The sequence below is a fragment of the Orbicella franksi genome, chromosome 9 (genome assembly GCF_964199315.1).
Source record: "Orbicella franksi chromosome 9, jaOrbFran1.1, whole genome shotgun sequence".
In the NCBI taxonomy this organism is placed as follows: domain Eukaryota; kingdom Metazoa; phylum Cnidaria; class Anthozoa; order Scleractinia; family Merulinidae; genus Orbicella; species Orbicella franksi.
Window position 1 is genome coordinate 30463948 of NC_138153.1, and position 20949 is coordinate 30484896.

General features: G+C 37.5%; 1 protein-coding gene across 3 annotated transcripts; it reads right to left on the reverse strand.

The window, feature by feature from the left end:
• Positions 1–2896: 2896 nt before the first annotated feature.
• LOC145496654 (transient-receptor-potential-like protein) lies at positions 2897–20239 on the reverse strand. Of its 3 annotated transcripts, XM_081476376.1 has the most exons (21): positions 20063–20239; positions 19151–19203; positions 18483–18522; positions 17569–17609; positions 17294–17339; positions 17133–17173; positions 16125–16255; positions 15579–15776; positions 15090–15273; positions 14223–14318; positions 12698–12980; positions 11835–12185; positions 10886–10912; positions 10206–10398; positions 9748–9924; positions 9323–9392; positions 6796–6920; positions 6376–6525; positions 5932–6094; positions 5173–5402; positions 2897–3487 (listed from the first exon to the last, which is right to left on the reverse strand). In XM_081476376.1, the coding sequence occupies exons 2-21, from the start codon at positions 19194–19196 to the stop codon at positions 3350–3352; spliced, it is 2730 nt and encodes a 909-aa protein (XP_081332502.1). In that variant the 5' UTR covers positions 19197–19203; positions 20063–20239; the 3' UTR covers positions 2897–3349. The 3 variants fall into 3 exon arrangements, with proteins under 3 accessions (XP_081332502.1, XP_081332503.1, XP_081332504.1); XM_081476377.1 differs by lacking the exon at positions 2897–3487 and having other exon boundaries at positions 5287–5402; positions 5918–6094; XM_081476378.1 differs by lacking the exons at positions 2897–3487; positions 5173–5402 and having other exon boundaries at positions 6010–6081.
• Positions 20240–20949: the final 710 nt, after the last annotated feature.

Here is a 20949-nt window from a genome sequence, read left to right on the forward strand (position 1 = left end):
AACATGTTTTTCTCATTAATTTAAATGAATATGTACGATTTGGCCTTGTGCATACACCTTATTCCAAAATGGCGGCCAATTTATTATTCGTTTGTTTGCGTGTTAATTAGCCCTCTCTGCCTCATTTTCACGGCAAAATTCTTTTGTACTTTGTACATGTTGACGAGGCAAAAAGGGCTATTTACCATGTAAACAAAAGAATAATAAACTGGCTGCCATTTTGGATTAAGGTGTATTGATAATAATGATAATCAAATGACTTTTCTCGAGCATATAGTTTATTTGTGTCCCCCGTAGTATCATTTGCGCTACTCGGGCCACAAATAAACTACATGCCCTCCAAAAGTCATGTGATTGTCCTATTAGTCACAAAATTTTGCGTGTTTTTGACCAGAGGTAGGGCCGTAACGAATTTGGGATTTTTTGGCGGGTTTAAAAATCTCTAGGAGGAATATGAAAAATTTCGATTTTTCATCATGTGCGACGACTGGCTCAACGTTAGTGTTCAATCCCTTTTAATAGTCACCTTTGCTCTAACATACCCTTAAATGCCATTTGCTTGAAGCAAATCGCAAATTTCATTTTACTGCAGGCGATTACACGTCTAATAATATACAAGCAACAATTTCTGCGGTCTGATTGGCTGAGAAGACGTCAATTAATCCCAAATCAGTGATTAGTGCAAAAAAGTGAAATTGAGTGCAAAACGGTGAAATTGAGTCCAAAACGGTGAAATCAAAAATGATTGACAACTCCGACAAAATTGAGCCAGGACAAACAAAATGGCGGACAAAAATGAGACGGAGATTGAAACTCTTTACCTAAATTTTAATGCAAAGACCTCATAACAAAGCAAAATACAAAGCCCAGCAAAAATTGCCAAACTAGTTATCGCGAAGTGTGTCAGATAAGAAATATACACAAAATCCACGAGAAGAAAAATATAAGTTAAACTTGAGTTGGCTGAATTGAAATGCCGGAGCCGATCGCGACGGCATGAGAAAATCCCAGTTGAGAAAGTCAATTCTAAAATTCTGTCGGTAAATACGAAGCAAAACGCGAAGAGGAACCCAACTAGATGTCCTAAGAACCTGCCACGTCTTAATTTTGAAGACGAAAGGTGCAACCATTCTACTTTTGCGAAAGAACAAAGTTTAGAGATTAGGTAAGATAGCTCACAAACAAAACGCGACAAACGCAAATCTAACCTGAACAACGTCCAGCGAAGAAGTTAAAGTCAGGAAGCAACCAGATGAAGTTAATAAATGTCCTTCGGTGCTAAGAAAATCTGTTTCTTGGTAGATTTTAGCTTTGTTTCTCAGCATTTTAGTTAAGGCAACTAGTGCTAGGTTGAAGAGTTTCTTCTCGGCGAAGATAAACTTGAACACGGCACAGAGTTTTTCGACCACTCGAAAAACAGTTGTAAAGAAGGCCGCATCAAAACCGCAGGGAGGTTTTCTTTTACTTTCGGGTCACGTTCGTCAATTCAACTGTGAAAAAAGACTGCTTTTCACGGTTAAAAGAACCTGCTCAGTTTTCATACATGACTTGGAGAGAGTGAATGAAATTTTACGCTTGAATTCACATGACAAATTTTCATCCATTAAAGCTGAAGTAGCTTGACCCTTCATTTGTCACGTAAAATACTGAAGCGTGACAGAAATTGTCACTTGTATATTATTAACAAGTAATCAAATGAGTTTTCTCATGCAATTTGGAATAAATAAGCACTCGCAAATTTTTCAAAGACTACAAATTGCACTCGCCCTACGGACTCGTGCAATTTTTTGTGGTCTTAGAAAAATTTACTTGTGCTTATTTATTCCTGATTGCACTCGAAATCACTTGATTACCTATACATATTTCACGCCGGGTTGTATTTCCGAGCCTTAATATAGATTAATGTAGAAAAATTCTGTCTAATTTTCAGACACAAAGAAAGAATTGAGCCGAAATCGATTCTAAAATATCATGACGCCGTGACAATCGCTGGCGTTACCTTCACTGGAAACTCCTTGCATATCTCTTTCAGACAATCCGAGACAAACGTAGTTGGAACACTTGAGCTGGATCACGTATCCCCGATCCCCTCTAATCAATAAAATGTCGTATTTTTTTGTCAAAAAAGGGAGAAAATCAGCTGGTTATCAACATTGTAAGTGGAAGGAGGCCGGGAGAGCTTAATTGGTGTCCCAACGTTTTTGGCAGGATTGCTGGTTTTATCGACGGCCCTTTTTGCGGATGTTTTCGTTAAAATCTGGTTATTTCAGCGGCCCCTGAAAAACCCCTTGAAGAATAACCCAAGCTGATTTTCATACATGTTTTAAAACAACATGAAAGTGTTCAATACAAAAAAGCTAACAGTTAAAGGCCTTTAAAAGCCTATACCCGCTTGCCTTCAGAGCAAGACGCAGCAGTCCAATCTTTACTTTTCGTGTTGTTTTAGGTAAAATCGGCCTCAGAGACCACTCAAAGAATAACCCAAACTGATTTAAAAAAAAATGTTTTACAACAACATAAAAGTGTTCCAAAGGCAAAGTTTCAAGGAATTTGGAGCTATGGCACATGTCGAAAAATATATCTGAATTTTATTCCTAAATTAGGAATATCACCTGAGTAAACAACGGGACGTTTTTTAAACATTTGTGTTTTCCTCGAATCCTCGAATGGCGCGAGTCTAGTTATAGCCAGTTTCTGATAGCTGAATACTTTTTCTTTCAAGAAACAGTATCGATAAGTTTTGGTTCTCCTTTACACGCGAGAAAAGAAAAGAAAATAAAGTTTACATGCCTAATTTTTTATCTTTGCGATCGACCATTTTGGCGACCGCTGGGGCGAAAATCGTTTTTCTCGATTTTCTCAAAGTTAAAGCGCTTCGAGCTCAAACAACTATTTATATCGCAAATATCATTACTAGCAAAATGTTTGAAACCGAACATTTCAAAATAAAACTACGAAAAAAAAATAGTCCTTCCTTGAGCAGTCGACGTGACAAATAGTTTTTCTAGCAATTAAACCTCCTTTGATTGACACTTTGCCCACGAGGAGTTAGCAAGAATAGTGTTGTAATATATGCACACTAAAGACAATCTGCTAGTAATAAAGTTCTAATTAATAATTTGACTAGTTTTAAACTTGATCCTGACACTGAATCACAATCACTATAGCATTTTACTGGACTAAGGTTCACAACGTAACCCTACGAGGAGTCGGCGAGAATAGTGTTGTAATATATGCACACTAAACACATTCTCCTGATAAAAAAGTTCTAATTAATAATTTTACTAGTTTTAAACTTGGTCCTAACACGAGGAATCGTAATCACTGTAGCATTCTAGGGGACTTAAGTTCACAATGGAGTATCTTCGGTACCATTCATCCTGGCCAACAGAGCTTTAAGTGTCTTGTTATTTTCTTCTAGGCATTCCTTCATTTGCTTAACTTCTTGGCAGCATTGATGATGTTTTTTCTCTTGCTGCGCACGCGTCTAAGAAAAAAAATGCACGAATACTGTCAACCCGGTCGTTCACTTACTTTATAGAGAGATGCAACACTAATAAGCATACCGGGAAGTGTTGAAATAAAGTTAATTAGGCTTCTCAAGAGCAATTAGAATTCAATTAATAGTTTCGGTTGTGGAGATATCTCAAACACTCTATTTAGATCATATTTTCAAACACGTCCAAGTTCGTGAAAACTATATTTAATCACCACTCTTCATTATCGGCATTTGAAATATAATGAAACATTGTCGCTTCTGTTTGATATGGTAAAACTGAGCTATTAATTTACCGAGTAAAATAACACCACTTGTTTTTTTCTGTGGGACCAAATTATGGCTTAAAAGGTAAGGAAGGTCGAGAAGTGCATTATGATCTTTCACTGCTTGGGTAAACATTTTGTTTTATCTATAAAGACATGGAATACTGCTAAACGTTTGCTAAAGAACTGATGAAATTAATATAAGCTTTGTGTGATGGGCCCCATACTTGAACGAGAACATGGTGCGCGTAGTGGCATTTTGAAACATCTTAAATAGCCCAAAATAAAATAAGGCAAAAATATATATAAAAAAAAACCAACATAATACACCGAATGCAAATATGGCGGACCACTCGGTCGGCGCCCGGGACGAGTCGCATGAAAGCGAGACTAGTCAGGCTTTGATGTTTTGTTTTGCCAATGCTTCCCCAGAAAAGTCTTGCTTCGTCGTCGATCTGGTCTGTTTTATTTAGCTGTGGCTACGAGCTGCTGTGTTTCTGAACGCCACGAGAAGGGATATAAATTTTCCACCGTTGGCCTCTTAAGCTTAGGGAAAATAGTGGATCAATCCAATTCGTTGAGACGAAGGAAAGGAGTTCACGATCGTCGCAGGAACTAAAGTCTGTTCGCTACATTTCAGATTAGAAGATCTTAGAAAAATCGCATAAATGACGAGCTTATGTGGTGTCTGGTGGTGTTCCAACACGATTTACATGGCCAGTACCTTCCCCAAAGTAAAGAAAAGCTCCTCTTGAAAAACATCCTCTGTCTCAAAGGAAGAAGTTGACTTCGCGTCCACTCGCACGGAATTGGACGAAACAAATACTACGGTGTAATGACCAAGCGAATGAACTTCAACTGCCCCCATCGTTGTATCCAGTGAATGCTTTGAGCCAAATGAGAACGACTTGGAGCTAAATGCGGTCGCTAACACGTTTTCTAAGATTTTCCGGCCTGAACAAACAAACTTTTACAGTTCCCTCGGCGATCGTGAACTACTTTCCTTCGTCTGTTTTCCCTGAGAGGCGACCGCGGAAACGAAAAAAAAAGAAAGAAAAAAACACTTTCTCTGCTGTGGAAGATTTCAATTCCTTCTGGTGGGATTCAGGAACACAACAATTTATAGTGAGGGCGAAACAAGGACAGACCAGATCGACGGCGAAGCAAGACTTTTCTGTCAAAACAAAACATCAAAACCTGACTAGCCTCGCTTGCATGTGACTCGTCCCTGGCGACAACCGAGCGGTCCGCCATATTTGCATTCGGTGTATGTTGCACAAATTTCAAGTTAATGAGGTTGACTTCACAATTAAGCAAGCGTTTTTGTTTATATTATGGAAGCGAAAACACAACATCATTTAAGCATCCTGATGTAACTACAGACTGACGTAAACGACAAGTGAACGTTACCTTGGCCAACACGGAGCATCCTTTATCCATCATGGCGATGTATGGGAAGAGTCCTTGACCATTAGGGTCGTAATGAGTAAAAAGTTCTTCTTCTGGTCCTTCGGGAGCTATTCTCTTGTCGTTTAGTGTGAACACCACTGGAACGCGCACTTCTGCATCATTCATTTTCTTTGCATCTTTAAACACCACTGTGCAACGAATCAAATCTCCCCGGAAAGCCATTGCATACCCTGTATAGGGGAAACGTTTTATTACTAATGCTTCTGTAATTTAAAATTCGCACAAAAAACAAAACTTAAACCACATTATCCTTTTATCTTAATAAAGCTGAAAAGACTAGCACAAGCAGTTTAAAACTTCTCTATTGCAGCATATGGGGGAAATAAACTTAAACATAGTGATGCCCCAGTGACTCTTGAGTACTGTACTGAAAGAGTTATGCTTAAAAAGCTTTGATTCTTGATAGCCTTATTAGTTTAGTTTTCTTGTGAAAAAGTATTCAGGATTCTTTCATGCACAATTTAACACAAATTTACTGATATACACATGTAGAACCTAGCATTAGCAAGTGAGAACGCACAAAAAATAGAGCCGGTGGAAAAGTTTTACAGAAATTTAGTTCTCCTTCTCCTATGTGCACTCTTGTTACCTTTACTTTGAGACTTTCAAAAGTTGACTTTCAAAAGTTAACAAAGGAAGATGAGGTTAATGGACCCTTCGCAGCTATATCAATTGTTACACTTACAAAAGTGATCGTACCTTTTGTTTCTTTGCCCATGGGACTCCCATCGAAGATTTTTCCATGATCAATATGATATCCCACAGTTCCATCCCGCCAGCCAGGCATTAAAGACTTGCTGTAAGATTTCGTCACTATCCCAATTCCCAACCGCCTCATTATTCCTGCTTCTAAGATCAAAACCTACGATTATAATGTAACACTAATTACGCGACCATCTAAATGGTTAAAATGGCTAGATTTTCATGCTAAGGAACCGAGATTGAAAAAAAAAAAAAAAAAAAAAATTGTACATTTTTATCCCGGCGCTTGCAGAGGTGTAAGTTTAGATTTCATGCTAGCCAATCAGCCTGTGAATAAGACAGTTTCCTCATCTTTTTTAACCCTCTGTCATAACCAAGGAACATTTGGTCTTTTGTGCGAATCATACGTTCAAGACACAAGCTCGTAAAAAATATTTTTACCTCAAAATGAGGAAATTCCGGGCATAGTGGATGAGTATATCTTGCACCAAACACCCATTTGTCTGGATCAGCCTCAGTTTTGTAATCTTCGACTCCTTCACAAGTCAAAACATTGCCGTTTACATTTATACCTCTATCAACGTCCCATTCCTAGGAAAAACAATAAGACTAACAATTTTTCATATGTCTATCCTTTGAGATTGTTTTCCATATACGACCGTAGCAGTAATTCCACCATGTGTCTACGCCTGTTACTTAGAGTATTTGAGAAGGTAAAATCACAGTTCAGTGCTTTTGAAAGCACATATTATCGACGAATTCGTAAACTGTTGATGAAGACACGGACGCTCATTTAAATGTTGAATTTCCTCTCAAAAGAACTTACTACTTTTAAGAAAGAGATAATACTTAATATTTAACCTGTGGGTCTATATCCCGTGAACGCAGATCGAAGTTCTGATTGTTGACGGTTCTGAGAAGAATCTGAGTGAGCATTTGTCGGTTTCTCTCTGTTTCCAGATACACTTCGTCCAGTTTCTTTTCATCTGCCAAAGAACAGAAGGGAAACACATGATTGTTATTCATTGATTACGTTAATTATATGACCAAATAAGGTAAAGATAAAACGGGAATATTGTTCACTCATATTCAACTACAAACCAACTATACGTGGAGTTGTACAACAAGAAAAATGTAGCGGTGGAATAAGCAATGCCTTATCCAAAGGTATAAAGATAATTATCGGGGACATTTTGTTTCATTCTCTTTTTTTTTTTTTTTTTTTTTTTGCATTCAGTCCGCTAGTAAAATTTTCGCGTATAATTTTTTGCGGGATTATGCAATATGTTGGATAACCCCATATAGTCGGCGATTATCTTGAGGGTTTTACGCCACGGTGTTCGGTGAAATAAAGGTATTTGCGGTGCTGTGGTTTCCCGTTTGACCTTTCTCAGACCTAAATTCAGCATGCAAACTTCGTTTCTTTGGACTGAAAAACCAAAAATCCATAACTCGCTTAAAAGGCTTCGGATCGAGCTAAGAAGCGAGATGACAATAGAAAAGACAACAAGGAATTGAGGTAAGTCAATTTTGTCACCAAAATATCACAATTTCAGCTACAATGGCGATTACCATTTTTCCTCATACAAACCTTTATAAATTCAAACCGTTGTAACACAACACCTCCACATGTTGCAAGGCGAGAGTCACGTTTCGCGTATTCGGACTCGGTCGTTATGTAATAGTATATGTCGACCGTATATATGTCACGTTTCACTGAACGTTCGCATAAAAGTAAAAAAAGAAGAGATAAAAATAACTCCTCGCATCGTGAACTTGGGCTGCCTGCGGACCGAATGTATTATTGACTGTAGCTTTCTTCGCTGATTTACAGGCATCAGCAGTATCGAAATGTTGGCAATGAAAAGCATCGTGATATTTATCTTGTGGAAAATTGTTAACGTCGCCCGAGATAATAGGAAGTTAACCAAGGTCAAAGTTCGATTTACCCTGTGATCAGGCATGATCTAGTTCGGTAACCAAGGTCGAGATGACAGATATATCCACTTGCAATTGCATGGTATCTCGCACCCCGTGGTGTCCAGATTGCGTCAATCTCATTCAGTCATGTTTACGACAACGTTTGTCTTTGATCTACGTACGAATCATGGCAAAAAAGTAAGCCAAGTCCGGACCAGCCACTCGGTCAATATACTCATACGCACGTCTAGATTTTCCACCTTTTTCAAGGAAATGTCCGTGTAAAAGGGTTTCAAATTAAACCTGAATTGGTTTCTCGGCCATAACCACGCACGCACGTCTAGCGCGCCTTGTCTTTTGAAGAGCGATTTGAAGCATAATCAATCGCATTTGCCTCGACTTCTTGGGGTGCTAAAAAAAATAAATGCCGCTGAAATCTCGAGTCCTGAGTTTGCTGCTCAAGAAAAAGAAAAATAAACACGAGGACTACAAGAGCCACAGCTTCTCTCGCTGTCGCATTGAAGATAAAGACACTAAAACGGGCAAAGTAGCCAAACGCAAAAGAACAACCCGCCACAAGACAAGTAAAGCCAGCAAATGTACCGATAAGCGCGACAACGAATCAAAGTACCGACAGCTCAGGCAGGCTGCTTATAAAAGAACCTTTGTGGCATTCAGTAAATCAGTAAGTTGTTTTTGTTTTCTTTCCTACACAGAAATGGGTCCTTTCTTCCTCTTTGAGCTTGTTTCGTTTCCTTGGTCCGGTTTTCTGTTTTGAATTTTCCACTTGAGAGCAAGCGCAAACGGCTTCTATTTACAAATTTGTCAAGTGCGCGATGTAAACGATACCAGATAACATGAAATACGAGCTCCAAGATGAACGTTTACCGCGATTTACGATTTGAAATACGATTTTTTGTGCCCTTGAAGGTGGGAAGTAACCTTAACAGAATCGAATGCTGCACAAAATGGGGCTAACTGAAGAGAGATTGTTGTCGTGTTATGTCCTATAGGGACTATGAGCTAATTATTATTAGAGGATAAAGTAAGTAAACAGTATTCTGCAATAAATTTCCCACTTAAAAGTTATAACGACTGGCCCATGTTGATACCAGAAAAAAAAAATATATATATGTTACATAATTCTCCTATTTCTACACCTTTATCTTTCCAGTGATTGCCTTCTCACTTGTGGCAAATCAACTCCCAGATACTTACATTTAAAAACAATCTCCAACCGAATGGAAAAAAAAAAACCTAAGCATAAGCCCACAAGTATGCCTTGTAAACCTATTTTTTGGGTATTTTAACGGGATAGAGGTTTTCAAAAGTGGTTGTTCACATTTATCTTAACTGTTATGGAAAGAAAACGAAAAATTAAACATGTGAAAGGGTCTATCCAGTGAACTGCGAAGCTCTGGATTTTAGTCAACTTAATTAGATTAGCAGCTAGCCATTTACTTTTTACCTGTAACTGGGAACAAGTTTCCGTGCTTTGCAAAGTATTTTGCCTCAAGATGTTGAAAAAGCATCTTCGACTATTAAAAAAATTAACAAAGCAAATTTAGACTTGCAGCGAACTATAAGAATAAGTCATAACATGATTAATTAAGTAAGTCTAACTAACTGTGTGTGAGTGAGTAAATAAAAAGTGGTAGATAAACAAATTGATCCAGATGTTTGTTTATCGGTCTTCCTTTGACCAATCGATCGAGCAGTCAAAGCATTGCTAAGCTAAGGCTCTAAATCTTAAATCTCAATAGCGTCATTTAACAGTTCTAGAGGCCATCCCAGGACAACGCCTCTATAATAGTCCGTGTTAGTACGAGTCTGCATCCAAAAATGTGGACACAAGAGTTTGCAAGCTAAAATAACCACTGCTACTGGCTTTACCTTCTCATCATGGCGTCGACGGGTGTTTTTTTTATCTCTTCTTTCCTTTTTTTTATCCCACCAATGCAACAAGAAAAACTCTGATATTATGTTAAGAGGTGCATGGGTTGGATTGTAGGATTCATAAGTCTGAATAGTAACGGCTTTCTTGTATGACCACTCCTTCAACGCGTTGTCCTTAAAGAGAACAAATATATAAACCAACGAAATAGTGTAAAGATGACAGTTTTACAAATCTCTCGAAAATAAGTTCCTTGAACTTTCGAGCTTGGGTTAATTGTGCCCAAATGACACTTCTTCCTCTTCCTGGGAAAGAGGGGGGAGTGTCAGAGTTGTTTTGGGAAGACATTTTGTACCCATAAAATGACTGGGCTTAATATAACTTTAAAGACAAATAGCGCAAAAGAGCATGCATTCAATGGAAACTTAATCGAACCTGAACTTTGATTAGTACTTACTTTTACTCGCTGATAAGTGTGGGATAGCAAGGCTATCAACATGTTTACAAGAAGAATGACTGCAATGAAGAGAAAGACAGCGTAGAGCAGCTTAGCAAGAGCTACTGAGGGAGTATCAACAGAGTTTAAAGGATTGGAATCTTGTTCTATCTCCAGAAGAGACCAGCTGAGATGAGTAAGAATCTCCCAAAAACTGAAACAAACATCAAGAATAAATGATATCATCAATAGTGACTCCAAGGAATCAATTCAGACCATAGTTAATAGAGGGGAATAGTTATGACACCAGGCAAACATCAAATGAGTAAACAAAGATATGACAAGATTTATGTTGGGAGGTCCACGACCGTGAAAAATCTTTCGTTTTGCACGCATTCACTGTGCATGAATTACGTAACCAAGACGTTTCTATTGATTAGTTCTTCAGTTAGAAGTAAACAACTATTGTGTTCTGTGCACGGTCAAGGCCAAAAAAATCCGAAAAAAAACATACAACAAAGAACTTTGTCGGATTTCACAACCATTCCCCTCTATTAACTTTGTTCAGGCTGCATGGTTGTTCTCTTGTTATTTTTGCTTTCCCGATTAAATGATTTTATCTCAACTAGTAAGGAAACTGAATAAGAATCAAGCAACTGTAATGCGTTAGAGTCAGGAAGCAAAGATTGTCTTTCACTTACCATGACACCCCAGATGTCTTACAGACCCTGAAAACAAAATAAAAAAAAAACGTAAATGTTGATAAGTATCAGAGATGAAGATGCTGCTGTGAAGGGTCCCAACATATTGCAAACCTGCCCTAAAAAGTGTAATACGATTCCAATTTTATCTGAGGCTAGTTGTAAACTTGTTAAACCATGACGTCTTTGTAAAAAAAACCAACAAAGTTGCTCATGAGGAATTTAATGGCAAATGTGTTCCACATTAGAGAAATTTCTATACGTTCACCATGCCAGTGTGCAGTTTGAAAAGGAAAGCGTTTTGGGAAATTTGAATTTCTGCATAAGCCATTTTCTTTTTATGCTACGAGAAATGCTTTATACTACTATGGATCCCGCCAAACGTCTGTTGAAATGGCTTTTTTCAGGCCGCTGCACGCGCCGTTGGTTTGTTTCAGGGATTCAAAAAAAAAAGTGATCACGTGATGACGAACTTCATGATTGTGTGATAAGTGAATGCTTCCTCGGAAAGGGGGCTTCACAGTTTTTTTTTGCAAGTTTGTCGCACAGTTTCGCATTTTCTAAGAAGATACAATTCAAGACATGTTACATAGAAGAGTGCGACAGGCGTAGAATCCATCCCATTGATAAGATTTGCGTCGAAAATGCACTTTTGAGTTTTGAACAATATGCGACTGGCTGTGCTGCATATGCAAACTGTAGCCATCCATGCCATCACGTAATCACTTTTTTTTTTAATTAACGGAGCGTGCAACGGCCTGAAGAAAAAGCCTTTCATCAGATGTCTAGGATCAATAGTAGTAAGCGGTTAAAAAGCTGATTTGGCCATTTTGAGGACATACGATGAAGCCAAAAGCTAGTAGTATAAAAGAGAGAAGTGTATAGAAGAATTATTAAAGGATAACATTTAGCGAGGCAAGAGTAACAAAAACAAATTTTGCACACTTACAAGTTTTGTTGATTACTTGCACTTGCATGGAAGGATTTTTCTGCCATGTATATTTTAGTTATAGCAACGGAAAATGCAAACACAGATGCTATAAACTGCCAAACTATCGTAAAAACATCCTGAAAAACGTTACAAAAAGCAATCTGGATTGTTCCCAGGCCCTTGAACGTTTCTACAAAGTGACCAATTCTGAGAGCAATGCATAAGGTGTTGAAACTATACAAGTAGCTCGCCACAAGCACAGCTCGGTTGTTTGTCACAGATTCAGATGTGATCCACGTCGTAAGTCTCAGCACGAATATTACCAAGTAGGTTACAACACTGACTACGTCTATCTTGTTCCAACGGTCACTAGAGTGAAAAAAAATATCAATTAATGAAACATGAAATGGAATAGCTGCAATGGTGACAAACAACTGATTATGTAGGCAAAAAAAAAATTAAGAATATAGAAAAACAAATTAAAAAGGTGAAAAGTAAATAAAAGTTAAAAAAGGGAATCGTGTAAGGATCGGGATCATCCGAATTATAAATAGCACGCAGTGTAATCACACACGTAAATACGCGACGGATTCGAACGGGTCCATGCCATTGTCGCAAAAACCTTGATTCCTTACTTTTCACATTGACGAATGTTATAACTGGAGGAGAGCTTACAAGTCTAAAGGGTATGTACAGGCGCTCTTATTGTGGACACAAACGTTTTCCCAGAGTGGTGTCTTCTTTAGGATCCCTGAAACATGGTGTCTTTTTGCTGTCTAAAAGCTTCTAAAGATAGAGATGAACCACGAAAAAGTGCTTAATCGTGCGCTCCACTCATTAGAAATCTTTTACATGCAGTCCTTAAAGATATAATTATTTACCTGATGTAGATGCTGAGTGCTTTCTCCAGAACATTTGAATTAGTTTCGTCCTTTTCTCTCTCTCTTCTTCCTTTAATGCGTTTAATGATAAGTCGTATCTGCTCAAACTCCACTAGAGAGCGACCCATGAAGAATATAAGTATGCTCCACTCTAATCCGCTGAACGCTAGGCTTGAGGGCGACAGGCAGAAAGCGTAGTGAAGACCAAGAAGAGCCACGTAGCTTAATGTGTCCCGTACAAAGATGAAGTAAGGCGTTTTCAAGTATTCCAGGTAAAGTTTAACTGCCAGAAATATAAAAAGAATTATGTTAATAACCCCTGGACACTAATTGATCGAGCCGGGGCATTCATAGTTGACAGCCAATATGCAAATAACAAAAGGTGGCTGGCAATGTTTCCCACTTTTTTTGGAAGAGCACTTTCTGCATTGGCCTTCATATCGTAAATTGATTTCAAGTATTGTAGAAACCTTCTATCTACCTTGAGTGCGTTTTCTTTTCTTTTGCTGACCAGATATAATTTAATTTCTAGCTAGAAGACAGCAAAATTAAGTTTATTTGCTGGTGAGTCTTGGAGGAATCTGACCCTAAAGCGAGCGACAAGTAGATCTATTGCGTAATGTTCGGGAGCAATGTGGAGCAAAGTTAGCCTGATAGTTAAACCGTGCCAGAAAGAGACCGCTTTTAGGACAAGACCATGTTCTTCGTTACAAAAGGAGCAGTATGAGTTGTCTTTAACCCCAATGTTGTTGGAAGCCGTTAGCTCCTATTTGACTATGGAAGAATTTGTATTGAAATTCAAGAATTCTCGAACTGTTAGTATATTCGAGAATAACTGGGAGGCATTACGCAGGCTAACTGAATCAGCATCATTAACCATTTCTGTTGATTATGGGTTGGATGCTTGTATGCAGTATAGTCTGAACATGTTTGCTCGCACTATTGCGTTTCGTTAATCTTACCACAAAGCTTTCATAATTACAAATGTTACTGCAGTTGTTTTTACATGTATACTATTCCAAAGAGATTTTAGAGCAGACAGAAGACCATGATACTTTAAAGGACAAAAGTTAAGGTTGACGCCTCAATCAAACCATTCTTTTTGGAAGTTAGGGCAGTTATCAATTCTTACGACTGAGCTGTGCCATAAAAATTCTTCAAAAAATTCATTCTCGAACATTATGTGTTTATCAAAATCAACTTTTGCCCGGAATAAAACAGTCTCATGTACAAAGCAGTTCTTAATCTTGAGATTCTCTATGGTTTCTTTCTTGTTTAGGCAGCTACTGCGCACTATTGAGCCTCCATCTAATATCTCTCTGACTCAAGCTGAAAAAATATCCCATTTTCCTGATTGTCGTCATCTTAGAATCTTTTTTAATCCATGTGGCTTTTAGGGACTTGGTAAAAAAACGTTGTATCTATAACTTGAGGCCCCCATTTGAGCAGTCATTAATAATATGTCTCGTTTGATTTTATCGCCTTTTCCAAAATTACAGAGGAATGAATAGAATAGCCTATTTACCTTTTGGATACCTTTCAACTCTGGATGTAAGTCTCTTGATGCGCTGTAAATTCCGTCCATTTTCGATGCTGGGTTCATTCGTTCCGCGATCACTGCCTTTTAAAAAAATTAACGACATAAAAAGTAAAAGAAAAAAAATGTGAAAAAAAACAAACAAAAAACACCCGTCATAAAAAGTGCGTCAACCGTTTCTTTAAGCAACGTATTGTAATAAATATTGCAGAGCTGTTGCTTTTTTGTGAGTAGCGTTTTTAATTGTAATTGTAGTGATAGCATTTTGCTTTATCTATTAATGATTAATCAAAGTGAAGTATTGTAATTGCAAAACAATGTAACTAGTTACGTGTAAAAGAGTAATGTGTAACTGTAGGTTACTGTAATGGCTAGATTAATTGTGACGCAATTATAAATAATGGGAGTATTCGTGTTGTAAGCATATAAGGTTTTGTAAGAAGCTTTTTTCTTTTTGTGTTTGGCAATAAAAATAAAACGTTTCCCAGAACTTTCTAGCCCTTACACTTTGACTACCAATCAGATAATGCCATAAAATTGACATAAATTAAATACACATTCAATAGCGAACAGGTATGGGTCATCTCCATGACATAACAAAACCTGTTAATAACACATTTAATTTCAGTATTTTAATATTGAAATTAAAAGTGCCTATAGCTCAGAAACGAGCACCGTGACTCCCATTCTTCATCATTGTATCTTCATTAACATAACTTTTTTCAAAGCCAAAAGTGAAAATACAAGAAGATTATAAGAAGGGAATTTAGAGCCACCTAAATATTTTCCTAAATAGGAGTACACACATAGATATAATGTAAAAGTAAGCTTGATATCTGTACGTAGATTATTTACCTCCAATAACAGAAGTGTCCGTTAAATATGAGACACAGTAAAATGTAATTGGTGCGAGAACCATTTCAAAAAGACACCAAATGTGTAGAAAGAACCATGTCCACTTTCCTATGTTTATGGTCATTAAAACACGTCCACGCCATTTACGAGTCATCTCGGAATGAACAACTGGATGAGTGAAAAACTGAAAGAAGAAAGTGTCAAAAATAGTAAGCAAAATAACATAAAGTGTAGGTTATAAAAACGTTCAGTTGTAAAATGTCTGTTTTCACAAACATTCGTTTTCTCTCTAAGCTTTGCTATCTACGTTTTTCTCTTAAATCGGTAATAACCTTGTGCAACATGTTAAAATTTGCTATTCACCTTTTTCATTGGTGTTATAATTCAGGACAACTTTTATTACAGTTTACGAGAGGTATCACGATCCACGAAGTCGTCACCGTTCATGTGTTATCTGGTATAATCGGTGTATTTTACTTTCTACATTACCTTTTTCTGTTCCAAGTCAATGGCGTCGTCCAAAATATCATCTAGGATAAAATTACCGAAGCCGTATCGCTGACTTTGATCAGATTGCATTGGATCGAGCAGACGAGTAGTAAAGTCCTCCACGGAGTCAGCAAGCTTATTGAACATCTCTCCCTCGGATCCTTTACTTTTTGCCAGGCTGCGAAGGCGATAGTTTACCTAAATGTCATTGAACAGAAAACTCCAATCAAACTTTCAAGACGGCAAGATAAAAAATGAACAATTGTTTAACTTTCCCTGGTTAGGTTTTGTTATTCACAAAAACACAAGAATACATGCATAATCTCTTTTTTAGCCTTTAATTGATCGATTTATGCAAAGGATTGCACATTGTTAAAAGTATCGAGAAAACAGTTTGATGCGTTTTTAAGAATTTCATTATTATACTGTTGTGACGCTAACGCCAGCTTACTTACAAAAAACAAACGTAAAAAATTACAGCCCGAGTTATTATAATGACCATCATTTCAAAGGAAATACCGTCCTCGTGTCTGATCTGTTACTTACCTTCATCCCCATCAACAGGGAATTTGACACACAATTTGTAAGAGCCTTTGGAGTGATTTTCTTTTTAATTGCGTCAAAAGAGTTCTTCTTGGATAGTAACTTCATCAATAATTCTTCATTCCTTGCCCTATCTAAATGAAAATAATTCATTTCCATGATTAGACGATATATAGAGAGCGCTTTCACTCACCTGGCCAGCAGTCATGTAAATTTATTGGAACAAAAGAAAGTATTCACAGAAGAAAAGAGGTCAACTCCCAAAGGATTGCTTTGGGAAACCACCATGGCCGCCGTCTTATTGTTTTGGAACACCAAATGGCTGTCATGGGGTCATGTGAAAACAATCTATATTAGTTAGGCAACGCTACGCTGTGGAATCTACACCATGGAATATTCCACGGGTCACTTAATTGTATCTTCTCGCTTTTGAGATATTCCATGGTATCTCACGAGAGAGTGTTGCATAATTGTTTTACACCTTGCCATAGAACATGATGCAGTAGTTATAGCCTGCAAACATAAACGGGTTTTCAGCTTTTGCTTCACACCACCGAAAAAATGTGAAACAAAAGCCGGAAATCCGTCTTTGTTTGCGGGCTAACGATCAATAATGGAGCCCATAATGCGAAGGTTGGGTGTAATACCGTCGAGCATACAACGGCTTCCCTGTATTCTGATTGGCTGTATTTTCTATGGCATGGTATATCACTGATTATCATACAGCTTGTTCCGGGTTTAAGTGTTTCTGACTGTTGCTGCCAGTATAACTCAGGGGTTATTCGCAATCTGGTTGGAAACATGGGCGTTGGCTATCGATCGATAGACATTAGGAAGTGTAAGCGCGATGCTCTAAGCATCTTTACCAAAAAGTATCCAACAAATGCAACGTCAAATCTCGAACTATTTGTTAACCTAAATACCAATTGTAATTAATTTATAGCAAACTACAGGCAAGAGATCTCCAGAAGAAAAGTGGCAGACCATGAAAACTGCAATCTTTTTACTTACCGTTATCATTAAGCTCAAAACCTTTTTTTCCTATGGCGGACCTATAAGTCGTTTGAGAGATAAAACAAATAAGCACGTTTCTATTGATACGATGGGAAAATATAGTTACCAGTCAGACCCAGTAGTTCCATTTGTTCCACAAGATACTGTCACATTCTTACGTGTCAATACGTTCCCTTGATTCCTCTTCCTTTCTGTCAGAAGATCCTATTGAATGGTCGAGTGAAATATCACAGTCAGGTCCTTATTTGTAATTAAAATATGGTCAGCTAATAGAGGCAAGTGAAAATGCTTTTCACCTTGGAGGGATTGCAACCACCAACATGACCAAGACAAGAAGAATTCTTATTTGTCTCGTTCTTGTGTCAATTCATCACTATTTATCTTTCAGATCATCATTCTTGTCTAGATCAGTCTTACATCATTACCGACATACCTTCGTCCTCGCGGTCAAAGCCTTCATTATCTTTAGCAAATCTGAAAAAAATAAAAACAAATACTGCAATAAACACGATGTGCTAAAAACCATACAAATCTTATACTTGATTCGCCCTCCGGTGCGCGAATCCCATATGGGGACAGTGCAAGAATATTACGCTTAACAGGGTACACTCTTTGCATCCCTGACGCTGGAACAGGGAATAAAAAGCTCCCTTTCTTTTCACTCTGTTTTGGTTATGGAACAGGGTCAATGATCCACCGCTCTAGTATCCACTGTTACAACACAAAGCTGCTGATCCCTTTCGTCTACCACTATGTATAACAAACATCCGGCAATTTTCCGTTTTCTAGCAAGGTCCACAGTTTTTCAATTCTCCTACTTCTGAGGTTATTTACTCTTCATCTGTTGCATCCTCCATGAAAAAACTCAAAAAATTTGTTATCGAGGATTACTGATTCTATGAATAACACAAATTACAAATGTTCTTCTCAATGTTCTTCGGCTAAGTATTCTGTCTTGTTAGCGAGGGAACCTAATCTTACAGCCCCCCTTGATGTTTGGATCCCTAGCCATTTGTTTATTTCTTTTTCTTTTTTTTTTCTTGATGTGGTTAAATTCTTAATTAAGTTATGTATATGTTACATGGCAAATGATAATAAATAGAAAAATTTTCCCGGAATCTCAATGCACGGCACGGTCAAGTAGCCGAGAAATTATGATTCCCACCTGGTGTTGTTATAGTCTCTATCAGGGTACCTATTTTTGCACTTTTGGTTTGTAACATGATCGCACTGAGATTTATCTCTGTCTCAGGGAACATTTCCAGGCCTGGCTAAGTTCCTCTAAGATTTAAACTTTAATTTTGTCTAAACTGTTTAAAATTATCAGGCTATTTTTTTAATGCTCACCCCTGATTATCTCTTGCGTCTGGCTCGTCCCCAGAAGTCACTAATGTAAAAAAAAAAAAAAAAAAAAAAAAAAAAAAAAAAAAAAAACCCGAAAAATTAAAAAATGAGAAAAAATTTTTTTTGGCTTGCTTCCTGACATGGATCTTCTTTTAAACAATCTACGATAACCTATGTAATTGCATGTAACGTTATTGGGTTTAGATAAAGATTTTTTTGTGTGCTAAGGTATTAGGAAAGTGTTTCAAATTTTACTAACATGCTTACCACCATTTGACAGAGGGTGCTTGGTGACACTATGAATTTCTACTCCGGCATCAACTGAACATGAATCGATCAGTCAAATGGTTCACTCTTGTTACTCATTCAATCTTCATCAGATAAAGCAAAATTAAATTATAGCTCATCTTTCGTGATTTTCCAGGTAATTAAGGAGAGTTCTGAAAAGGCCGGTCTCTTGCCGGTGGTTGAAGTTTCAATATCTTGGACAGAAGTCATTTTCATCATCAGCATCAAGTGACGCCAGAGAAATCAGTCGATGGTGCAGTCAAGCTTCTAGCAATTTAAACTCTGGCATTTCTTCATTCATTCATTCGTATGCTCGTTTGTTTGTTTTTTTTTTTTACATTGCGCCCGTATCTACAGTTCATGTTAATATTTCATTTACTCACCAGTGACCCGAACATCTTTAATTGACACAGTCCGTTCATCTGCCATTGCCCACCTGTGATATGACAATGAAACTAAATAAGATACGGTACATTTACCATTCTACAGCTTTTTCGTTCTCTTTTATCTTGCTTTATCTTACTCTTTGGAGTTCGTAGTATCCACCAAAACATCACTGCTTGTTTGAAATATTTCAAAAAGTTTAATATTACCAGCCGCGATACTCCACTGTAGGGTAATCATACAGTACTTTCTGTTTAATTTAAAAAACCAAATCGAACTACGCAATCGCCCTCATTCAACGAAACGAAATTTAAGTCTACGTCAGTAATCAGTGGATAGCATTATTTGTGAATAACATAGTTCCACATTCTGTGAATTTGAGCTAATTGTCAAGCCACGTTTATTAGAAACCGTAACTGGGTACCTCCACAAGTGTTTTTATTTTAGTATTAAAAGGTCACCATAGAAACCGTATGAAGCCCATTGACATAAAATAAAATGAACTTTGCAACTACCACACTTTGCAATTCTGTAAAACAGTTTTCCCAACAATCCACCGCAGTGACTCATCAGAACAAGCCAAGTCTATATTCCTGTATTAATGCTTTTTAACTACACCTGTACTTCCACAACAGATAAATCCGTAGATTTTATTTGGTACCTGTGATACGCTCACTGCTCACCGTTTATGCTCTTAACAAATGTTGCAACATGTTAAGATGTTGTCATCGAGCGACAAATAAGTTGCCAACGGAGTAAAGCATGGATATTGTGTTACGTGTCACGGCCTTCGTTCAAAATCTTGACATTTTCGGATGTACAGTTAATATTTGAAAGTCTCATGTTATTGTTTCCTAGAAATGAACAACAACTAATACAGACTAATTCGCAAGGTTAGTTAAGGTACTCACCACTAAGCTTCAAAGGGATGTATAGTTTTTCCGAACTTTCTATAATGTAAAGCCCTTTAAATTCTTCAAGTAGAGGTGGTCTGCTAATGATATGACTTGAAATAAATATTAAGGAAACCTGAACCATGCGTTTAAAGGTAACCGATATCGCATACGACCTGGTCCTAAAATGTCTCCTGAACCAAAACCTTTAGGGGTCTTTAAGGCTTCCTATCTATTCTTATGTATATAATGAATTATTATTGCTATTATGACGTAGTGGAAATGACCTGTCAAAACTTATGACAGGAAGAACATACCGCATTATCAGCAACCGTGCGAGGCTTTTTTTCTAAACAGGAAGAACATACCGCATTATCAACAACTGCGTGACCGTTTTTAGCACGAAACTTTGCAAAGTCTCTCACGTCACATAAACACCTCTAAATATTGCCGTTTTTCAATCTCATTGGCTTATTGGCAGTCTATTAAATACTCGCTGTTTTTTGCACGGTGATAAATGCTCGACCAATCTTTTTAAATGAAATCTGAATTGCAAATTCGCTTTTCATAATAAGTTAAAAGACCGCTTGACCGTTTATGCCTCGGTTGGCAGAGGTTTTACGCTGAGCTGATAAGCCGTGCTCACGAAATCAAGGTTATAACGCACCACTTATCCTGAGATTTTTTTAGCAACCTTGAAACTTAACGTATTAGGAAAAGTGTTTATATAAAGGTTTAAAGTGCTTGATCAGGATTAAATCGATCACTTGAATAACAGAAGTAAATTAAGATGTTTTGATTGATTTCCGGTCGACATATTTCTATCTTTCCGCGAGGCACAAATATGGCATTTCCATGCGGAGCGTTGCAAATTTGAGTGAAACTTTGTGACAGATAACTAGAGA

What these genes read in the sequence shown, in the direction of transcription:
- LOC145496654 (XM_081476376.1), bottom strand. Translation starts at nt 19,196, where the DNA reads ATGGCAGATGAACGGACTGTGTCAATTAAAGATGTTCGGGTCACTG. An exon ending in TTTTGAGCTTAATGATAACG is followed by an intron (nt 16,256 to 17,132) that starts GTAAGTAAAAAG and finishes ATTTTCATTTAG; the next exon opens with ATAGGGCAAGGAATGAAGAA. An exon ending in CACGGGATATAGACCCACAG is followed by an intron (nt 6,526 to 6,795) that starts GTTAAATATTAA and finishes TGTTTTTCCTAG; the next exon opens with GAATGGGACGTTGATAGAGG.